General features: G+C 42.6%; 1 protein-coding gene across 1 annotated transcript in view; it reads right to left on the bottom strand.

The window, feature by feature from the left end:
• Positions 1-2964: 2964 nt before the first annotated feature.
• LOC122661973 (pyridine nucleotide-disulfide oxidoreductase domain-containing protein 2) overlaps positions 2965-10395 on the bottom strand; it is a 74690-nt gene continuing 67259 nt past the window's right edge. Inside the window, exons 16-17 of the mRNA XM_043857498.1 lie at positions 3310-3376; positions 2965-3195 (exon numbers count right to left, since the gene is read on the bottom strand). Coding sequence (XP_043713433.1) covers positions 3063-3195; positions 3310-3376 — 200 coding nt within the window. The 3' untranslated portion in view covers positions 2965-3062. The remainder of the gene's footprint in view (positions 3196-3309; positions 3377-10395) is intronic.

The raw sequence follows: 10395 nt of genomic DNA, 5'->3' as shown, positions 1-10395 counted from the left end.
ATGTCATTCCCTTCCCTTACTATATTCGACCCAAATTGAAAGTTATTCAAGTTCTTGATTCTATTCCTGGTTTTCCTTAGTTTCTAATTTCTGTCCATGCTCATATCTCTTAATATAACTCAGATTTATAGTTTGCAAGTTCTATCCGCATTAAGTTTCTCCCTTATTTCTCAGATTTTAGGTTCATTGCGGTTGTTTCTAGTGTCTTGACTTTTCAGCATAGCAAACTTCATCATTTTGTCATGGAGTGATCAGTTTGGCTCGTAAAAATCTTAGGGATAGCTATTTCCACTTCAGCATTTTGTAGTTCCAGCTTGAATATTTCACTTAGTTTGGAGCAATGAAATAGTTTCTACAGCCTCTAACTAGCAAAAATGGAAGCGAAAAGAGTCTTTCCTTGAAACTCGCCTGCATTTCAGTTACTTTGCACCATTTTGCATGAGTACAACTCGCAGCTGATACTCTTAAAAATTAAAACTACCTTTTACCCTCAAAGCTCAAACCTTTTTTCAACCACACAGCGCTGTTCAGTTCCTTGAATGATCCACACTTGACTAGTGATACTTGCATCAAGTACCCAGTTCCTCATTTAACCAAAAAAAAAGAGAGTACCCATTTCCTCGTGCTGCCCAGCATCCAAAAAGGATGACGGAGAAAAGTGTAATGAAAAGAAAATAAAAATTGCTACAACCTGACCCATCTTGCTTTCGCCGATGACCTCTTGATATTCTCCAAGGCCAATCCTCATTCCCTTGAGTCCATAATGTCATCCCTTCACTTTTTTCAGGGGCTTTCCGGTCTTCACATTAACCTCCTTAAATCCCAAATCTTCCTTGCTGAGGTTCCCGACACCACCAAAGCAACCCTCTCCGCCATCACTGGCTTTACCCATGGCATCTTACCTGTCCGCTACCTTGGTCTGCCCCTCATTACTGCCAGACTTTCAGCCCATCACTGTAACCCTATCCTTGACCTCCTCCGTAAGAGACTTCAGCTTTGGAAAATCAAACTTTTATCTTATGCAGGGCGTCTCGAGCTCATCAAATCGGTTCTTCAGTCTTGCTACATCTATTGGAGCGGTGTTTTTGGCCTTCCCAAGGTTACCATCAAGGCTGTCGAGTCTATTATGTGTGCTTTCCTTTGGAAAGGTGTGGACACAGCCAAATTCCTTCATCCCAAGAGCTGGTCTTCTACTTGCTTGCCCAAATCTAAAGGAGGTCTTAGGCTCAGAAGGATGAAAGATGTCAACTTGGCAGGTTTTATCAAGCTATTCTGGAAGCTCCTCACCAACAAATCTAGTATCTGGACTTCTTGGATGTATGTTGGGCCCCTCTGTAGAGACTCTATATGGACTGTCAGATCTGCCCCTGACTCTTCCTGAATTTGACGTAGAATTCTGCAAGTGAGGCATATAGTCAGGGGAGCTATTTCTTGTAGGATAGATGATGGGTCCCAGACCTACCTTTGGCTCAACAACTGGCATCCTTCAGGTGTCCTTGCCTCCATTGTCAGTCTCCGTGCCATATTTGCTTCCGCCCTAGACAGATTTACCCTTGTGGCTTCCATTATTACCAGTGGCTCGTGGTCCCCCCTCCCTCCCCCCCGCCCCTTGCAGATTTGTGGAGCTCCCTCCCCCCTATCCCCCCCGGGCACAGAGGAAGAGGCGACACCATCTTGTGGCTCCCCTCCACCTCTGGCACTTTCAGCTCTAGCTCCGCTTGGGACTTGGTTAGACAAAGAGGGACACCCTGTCCTTAGCACAAAGTGGTTTGGTTCAAAGGGCACATCCCTCGGCAGAGCTTTACCTCTTGGCGTGCCCTAGCTAACTACCTCCCAACCGAAGCTTTTCTCATCCATCGTCACATGCAAGTCTCCACCAGCTGCTGCCTTTGTTGGAATGGGCATGAAGATACAGACCATCTGTTCTTCTCTTGCCCCTTTGCTGCCTCCATCTGGAACTGGGTTCTTCTTCACTGCTGGCCGGCTCGGAGAACTCCCCTCTCCCTTTCCCGTGAATGGGTTTGTATTGATATGACTTTTGATGGTAATTCAATTTGTGACACGGTTGGCAAGCTTGCCTTTTGTGCTACTATTTCCCACATTTGGATGGAACGTAACCTTAGAAGATGGACTTCCAACTCCCGCTCTTACGACAAGATTTGGAAGGCCATCTTCTTTGATGTTTCATCTAAAGCTTTTTCCCTCCCCCTGGGTAGTGTTTTGGATACCTCTAGGAACAGGCTGATTGTTGTCTCCTGGGATCTTCCTACCGCCATTCTTCGCCCTAGCTAATCTTTAGCTTCGGTTTGTTGGCCCTCGGGCTTGTATATTCCCCCCCCCCCTCCTTTCTTCATAATTTAAATTTATATTCATCCAAAAAAAAAAAAATTGCTACAATCTTGAACGAAAAGCAGGTTGAACAAGTTCGAGTTTTTTCATTCCAATTACAACCCAACAGACATTGATCATAATTCAAGCTTGAGCTAAATCAACAAAAATGAAAACTTGGGCTCGCACAGGTGATCTCCCATGTCCCTGCCTTTTGCAAAGAGTTCAACGCCCACAACTCAAGTGATGATCTCAACTTCCCCAAAGTAACCTTGTAATTAGCTAACTAGGCTCCCCAGTCTCTTGGATAGACAATGAGGGGTCAATTAATGATATGAAGGGTCTCAAGTCTCAACTGCACAACAAGGTTTTGCGGCTATCCTTAGTCCTGACTAAATCCCATTACATTTTCCCCAGTCAAATGCTTGCATGTAGTGACATACAAAGGTGGTAGGAGAATAGGGAGAAACAATTGATACTTCCAAAGAATGTCACTTAGGCTGAGTTTGGAATGACAGAAAGGAAAAGAAATCGTACAAAATTTGTACGATTTTTTTGAGTCGTAACATTTTCTATGCGTTTGGTAATGTCCATAGCGGTCTCGACATATCAAGGATAGAAGAAATTCAAACAAAAAATAATAAATATATAAAGAGAGAGAGACCCCAACAAGTGTACAAAGTTGAGATTCCCAGGTGGAGAGAGAGAGAGAGAGAGAGAGAGAGGGAAGTCAATTATGATGATTTCTTCATATCTTGAAGAACCACGTGTGCAGCATTGCGTCCAGGCGCTCCCATCACGCCACCCCCAGGGTGCGTTCCACTTCCGCAGAGATACAGTCCCCGTAGTGGTGTCCTATAACCTGACCTGTATACATTAAATTCCAAATGTCTCACATTAGACCTATGATTGAAGAAAATCCCAGGAAGCACAAAAGCAGGGTATATACAAAATGATTCTACTTTATGTTGTGAGAACTACCATTCTTTAACAGGTCGCATTAGGAAAAGTGAATCCAAGCTCATAGCACCATGGAAGATATTCCCACCTGTCGAAATAATTCAAAGGAAAAAATGGTCAAAATGTGTGAAAAGTCATCTGGTAAATCCAACAAAAAATCCCCACATGAAAAGCTATCTGTTATAAACTGTCCTAGAGTTCCACAATGGCATCATCTGTCAGAAATTAAATTAAAAAAGGCCATAAACAAGTTCATGTACTGCTTTTGCAGGGTCCTGGAAGGGGTGTACTGGAGTAGATCCTAACCTACGGAATGCTCAACTTCAATTTACTTCCAAAAAAGAGAAGATTGGCACATCTAGACTAAAGGAAAAAAGAATCTTGTTGGCATCTGTGGCTGGTAGCTATAACAGAATTGCCCTGGGTTTCAGAATTTTAAACTCAGATTGGATTCAGAGGTAAGAAGGCAAGGTGCTCAGTTGTACACTACTGTAATTTCCATCTGTGAAGGCAAAGAACTGCATCCACCTTGATGTTAAGTGTAGGTATAGTAAAAGAGGAAACTTTGTTAGAGTTTATGTAATAGGGGTATTTTGGTCACAGATTTATTGTATTGTCACCTTAAGATGAATTTTTCTCTTCTTTACTTTTTTTTTTTACCTTCTACTTCCCTATGGAGGTATATGTAATTCCATCTTTGTGTTAGTAAAGAATATAGGGGAGTGAAATCGATTCTCTCTCCCATACGGTTGCACATCTCTTCTTCTCTTGTCAACTCTTACCTTCTTGCTTCTTCTCTCGACTCAACCCTTGCTTTATTTTCAACTTGGTATCCGAGCTTGGTTTGAGAGTCATCCAAGCTTACACTTCTTTGTACCTCTCTTTGGAACCCTAGAAAAGTAGAGGGTTTCAATAAAGGCTATACCATGTATGATAACACACTTAGAAGATCTAATGGAGTCCTACCATCAACTAAAAGACCCAATGGAGCAAGATTGGGGGTTTGTGAAAGTCGATCGAAGAACAAGGGACCCAACACAGTGTTACTACCAGCCCTCCCTTCATGTTCATGTCTCTCTCTCATCGAGCAACCATTTGGAGTGTGGCTGGGCTAGCTAACATTGCCCAGAAGGTAGCTTTCACCTCCCTAGGGCCTCGGTTGCTGAATTAATGTGCTATGGAAGAACAACTCATTTCTCCAAGCTTGACAGGTACCGCCAGCTTCAGTTTTCCCTCTTTGTTTCGTCTGAAATGCCTTGTGGTGTGTTGAATAGTAGCTCTTGGTAGGAGAGTTACATCATGTGAGGCTTATTGGTTGTTATGGAATGAAGCTACATTGTGAAAGGTGCATTTGATTTGACTTTCTTCAAGTACCTGTGGTTTGTTTGCTTGCTGCATTTTTGGGTAGAGTGTACTCCCCATTTGATTAAGGTATCACCACTAAGTGTGTCTACATATCATGTCTGGGTCTAAGGTCAGTGGACTTGTGGAAGCTTTGGCTAGTGGTTTGGGTGGTACCAACCCTAGTATGACCATCTTTGAGAACCCCAATACCAGATATCCATTGTGAAGTTGGACAACACCAACTATTTGGAATGGGCTCACTCTGTGAAGTAGTCTCTGCGAAGTCAAGGGAAGATGGGGTACATTACTGGTTCTATTAAGGCTCCTAAGTCAAATGATCCGACATATCTGAAATGGGAGACCAAGAACTCAACCGTTATGCCTTGGCTGATTTCTCTATGAATCCTGAGATTGGTAGAAGGTTATGAGGAAGGAGACTACCAAGGATATTAGGGACAGGGTCTCCAAGACATTTGACTGAGTGGGTGACTCGGCAAAAGTCTACCAACTCCTTCAGAAAGTCATCACAATGAAGCAAGGTGATAGGAGTATTTCTGAATACTACTGCATTTTTATTGGTTTCTAGGAAGAGCATGATCATTATAGGGACCTCCAATTTTCCAACCCCGAAGATGAGGCAAAGGTATATAGGACACTTGAGAAGGAGCGTGTTCTTATTCTACTTGGCGGGCTGAACCCAGAATATGAGCCAATTCGGATGCAAATTTTGGGACGATCACCCCTTCCATCTTTAGATGAGGTATATAGCTACTTATGGGTGAGGAGACCAGAAGAGTAGCCACGAACATTGTACCATCCCTGGAGAGATCTGCACTTGCCTCTAGTTCCCATAGAGACTGGCGAGGTGGGGGAAGAAGCCTAGGGCCACCCCGTGGGGATAACAGAGATAGACTCAGATGTGATTATTGTGGGAAATTTGGGCACACTAGAGAGAGGTGTTAGGTGCTTCACGGTCGTCCCCTTAGTATGCGTGGTGGCAGGAGAGGGGGAGCTAGAGCCCACACCGTGACGGCTGAGATTGAGCTAGGTAACTTCTTCTATTTCCCTTGGCAGTAGAGGAGGACTACAGACAGATAATGGTCCCCTTACTAGAGAGTATATTGCTGCATTCCGCAGGATGATGTCCCAGCTGTGTAGCTCTTCTACTACTCCTACAGTGTCAGACTCTTCAGCCTTAGCCTTGTAGGTCTATACATCTGCACCTTCTATTGGTCCTTGGGTTATTGACTCTAGTGCCATCGATCACATGACTGGTATGTCTTAGTGTTATGATTCCTACTCTATTTGCTCTAATAGGGATAAGGTTAAAGTTGTTGATGGTTCCCTTTCTTCTATATCTGGTAAAGGTAGTGTTTAGGTCACTTCTTCTATTTCCCTTGACTTGGTTCTTCATGTTCCTAACTTTGCCACTAATCTATTATCTGTGAATCACCTAATCAAATCTTTGAATTGTTGTGTCACCTTCTTTCCTTCTCATTGCCTTTTTTAGGATTTGGTGACGAAGAGGATTATTGGCAGTGGATGTGAGGAGAAAGGACTCTACCTTCTTGAACCTTGCACACCTGTTTTGCCTACTACTCAGTCCTATGTGTGTGGCCAGAATGACAGTAGTACTATAGATTTTGTGATGCTTTGGCATCAACGGTTAGGCCACCCTTCTTTTGTTGTTATAATAAAACAATTACCACATTTGTTTACTTCTTTTCCTTCTCATGTTTTTCAGTGTGAACCATGTATTTTTGCTTAACATTGTCGTTCTTTTTATCCCTATCATGGTATAGATCCACTGTTCCTTTCTGTTAGATATATGGCCAGAATAGCAAAGGAGGCAGATCTGGACCATAGGAGGTAATTTGAGCCATCAAGTTTAATAGGGTTGGGTGGAAAACTGTGGTAGTCTATCTTGCTGTGGCCATCATGATCCAAGGTGGCTGTAGAATTGGAAGAATCACCCATACCAGCAGCAGAGAAGTCCAATAATTCCTCCAAGTTATAAGCTGAAATATGGAGGAGAAGCCCCTTGTATTGAGACTAAGTAAGTCTCCAAAAGACAGAACCAGCAACCAAGTAAAAATCCCTGATCGATTTTGTCAGGGTTTTGAAGAAACCCTGAATTGCTGAAATCGATGATGGAACCAAGGGGCCAAAAAACTGCAGTGAACGGACTAAAACTGAAGTCGAGGGAGCCTCTATAATGGAGGAAAACACCTGCAAAAAATAAGATCCAAAGAAGCAGCAGCAGCCCTAAGATCGATAGGTGTCAGGGTTTTGAAAAAACCCTGTGATGGTGGAGAATCGATCTCAGGGAGGTCTTCAAAAAAAAACTGAACTGATGAAGCCCAAATTGCAGTCGAGTGGTGCCTTATAAGTGGAGAATCAGTCTTCAAAAAATCAGAAACAAAAGAGTGCACAAACTCCTAGATCGACAATTGTCAGGGTTTTGAAAAAAACCCTGTTTTGTGAAAATCAATCTTTGGAGGTCTTGTAATCTGTGAACAAAGCTGTGAGATAAGAACCTGAGCCAATAAGAAGGAAATCCTGCTGCAGGTTGTGGTCTTCAAAAAGAGGAGTTGATTCCTTGTAACTGAAGTAGAAGCAATCTCCAAAAAAACTGAAGCTCCAGATATCGCAGGCAGGAATTGGCTGGTTCCTATCGAGCAGAATTATAAAGCATAACTGAGGTAATGGGGGCAGCAGCTGGATCGCATGATCACCTCATCAGTGCTGCCCTATATGGGGATGGAGAACAAGGGAGAAGAGAGAAAGAGAGAGAGGGGAAGAAGATCGAGAGAGAGAGAGAGGGAGAAAAAAAACTGAAATCGAAGGGGGGAACAGTCCCTAGTTCGAAATCTGCTCTGATACCATGTAGAGAGACTTGAACTTAGGGTACGGCTTGGATGATCTATTCACCCCAAGCACCTCTTTATTTATAAGACTAATGAAACAGTGAAATTATGTACATGAGCAATGTGGGACTAAACCACATACAAAACAAATAAAATAACAAAAAGAGGAAAAGGTCCAGAATACCCCCACGGTATTCTGGCCATATATCTAACACTTTCAATATTGTGCATTCCTAGTCCACTTGGACTTTTTTTATGAAACAAAAGAGTGATGTCTACGATGCCTTTAAAAATTTTTATCAGCTGATTTGTACTCAATTTGGTACTCGCATTAAAATTGTTAGTTTTGATAAAGAGGGGGGGGGGGGGAGTAAATGTATGGTGGTCTCCAAAACTTTTTTACCTGACAATGACACTATCCATCAGCTTGCTTGTGTTGACACACCCCAATAGAATGGGGTAGTTGAGAGGGAAAATCGCCATTTGCTGGAAGTCACTAGGAGTCTCCTATTTGGCATGCATGTCCCTAAGAATTTTTGGTCTAATACCCTTCTTGTTGCTGCCTTTTAACCAACCGCATGTCCACTAAACTTCTTGGCTCCAAATCCCCTTTGGAAACCCTGTCTCCCCAAGTTCTTGCTTTCTCTCTTCCTCCCAATGTGTTTAGGTGTGTCTGCTATGTCCATGTTAATAAATCTGCTAGGACTAAGCTTGACCCCAAGACTCAAATGCCTTTTCCTTGGATATACCTCCTCTACGAAGGGGTGTAAGTGCTACCATCCCTCTTAAAGACGACTTCTCTCCAAAGATGTCACCTTCTTTGAATCTATACCTTTCTTTACTCCTCATTAGCATCCTCTTTAGGGGGAGACTAGTGAGAGTGAAAAGGTTGCTGATGTCATACCTTTTCTCCCACCTTTTCCTATCTCTCCATTCCTGCTTGATATTGGGAAACACAAAGAAGTGGATGTTGTTGATATTGGTAATCATATAGGTGTTGAGTCTAGCAATAAGAAGGAGTTAATTGTGTACAAAAACAAGGGGAAAGTAGACCTGCCAAGAGTCCTCTTAGGATCCACATCCTGAGTTCCACCTTCCTCAGTCAGGTAACATTCCTTCTCCTTTCTCTGAGTTAGAGCTTCCCATTGCCATTTGAAAGGGAAAGAGAGCATGTACTAACCCCATAGCCAAGTTTGTTTCCTATGATGCTCTCTCTCCTACAGGTGTTGCCTTTTCTACTACTCTTTCCTCCTCTTCCATTCCCAAGAATGTTACTGAGGCCATGTTTGACCCAAAGTGGAAAGAAGCCATGTCTAAGGAAATGAAGGCCCTTGAGAAGAATGATACTCGGAAACTAGTTGATCTCCCTAGGGGGAGAGTTCCACTTGGATGCAGGTGGGTCTATACAATTAAGTACTGATCAGATGGTGTTGTGGAGAGATATAAGGCCTGGTTGGTTGCCAAAGGGTACAGTCAGGTGTATGGGATTGACCTGTGGCTAAACACAACTCAATAAGAGTCCTCTTATCAGTGGCGGCCAATAGAGACTAGCCATTGTATTAGTTGGATGTGAAGAATGCTTTTCTCCCTGGTCACTTGGAAGAGGAAATGTACATGCAACCTCTACCTGGTTTCAAGTTTCCTCAGCTGAAGGGAAAGTGTGTTTCCTAAGAAAAAAGCAATTTATGGCCTCAAACAGTCTCCTAAGGTTTAGTTTGAGCGGTTTAGATAGGTCATCCTAGGGAATGGTACTATCACAACTCTTATTGTCTATGTTGATGACATTATTGTGATTGGGAATGACAATGTTGAGATAAGTGGATTGAAATCCTACTTGACCCAACAGTTTGAGATTAAAGATCTTGGACCCTTGAAGTACTTCTTGGGGATTGAAGTGTCAAGATCAAAGGAGAGAATAAATATTTGCAATAGGAAGTTTATACTGGACTTGTTGATAGAAAAAAGGGATGATGGGTTGTAAACCAACAAATTCTCCGATTGATCAAAATCACAAGTTTGGTGAAGATTGTGGTCCATCCCTTATTGATGCAGGAAAGTACTAGAGATTAGTGGGAAAGTTGATCTACCTCTCTTTGACTCGCCCAAACATCACCTATGCAGTTGGGGTAATGAGCCCGTTTATGCATGCCCCCAAGAGTGGGCAGTTTTATATGTCAGGCACAACCATTTGAGGATAGAGGGCTACACTAATGCAGTAATGCCGATTGGGCTGGTTCAGGTTTTGACAGAGGGTCTACATCAGGTTATTGTACATTTGTAGGTGGTAACCTAGTTACATGGAGAAGCAAAAAACAACACGTTGCGGCTAGGTCTAGTGCAGAGGCAAAATTATTGTGATAACAAGGATGCTATAAGTATTGCTCATGGAGTATGTGAACTCATATTGTTGAGACGATTGACCCAAGAGTTAGGATTTGATACCAAGGAACCTATGCAGCTCTATTGTGATAACAAAGATGCTATAAGTATTGCTCATAATCTAGTGCAACATGACTGAACAAAGCACATTGAAGTAGACCGAAACTTCATCAAAGAGAAGATTGACTCTTATTACATTTATACTCCCTCTGTGAGGACAAGTGATCAATTGGCAGACATTTTCACCAAAGGACTCATCCCTCACCAATTCAATACCCTTCAATGCAGGCTGGGAATGTATGCCATTTATTCTCTAGCTTGAGGGGGCTGTTAAATTTTATGCAATAGGGGTACTATGGTTACTGGTTTATTGTATTGTCACCTTAAGTTGTATTTTTCTCTTTTTTTACCTTTTACCTCCATAGGGAGGTGTATGTAATTCCATCTTTATGTTAGTAAAGAATATAGGGGAGAAAACGATTCTCTCCCATACAGTTGTGCATCTCTTCTTCTTCTC

The sequence above is a fragment of the Telopea speciosissima genome, chromosome 5 (genome assembly GCF_018873765.1).
Source record: "Telopea speciosissima isolate NSW1024214 ecotype Mountain lineage chromosome 5, Tspe_v1, whole genome shotgun sequence".
In the NCBI taxonomy this organism is placed as follows: domain Eukaryota; kingdom Viridiplantae; phylum Streptophyta; class Magnoliopsida; order Proteales; family Proteaceae; genus Telopea; species Telopea speciosissima.
The sequence above is the reverse complement of the archived record's forward strand: the minus strand, read 5'-3'. Positions and strand labels throughout refer to the sequence as shown.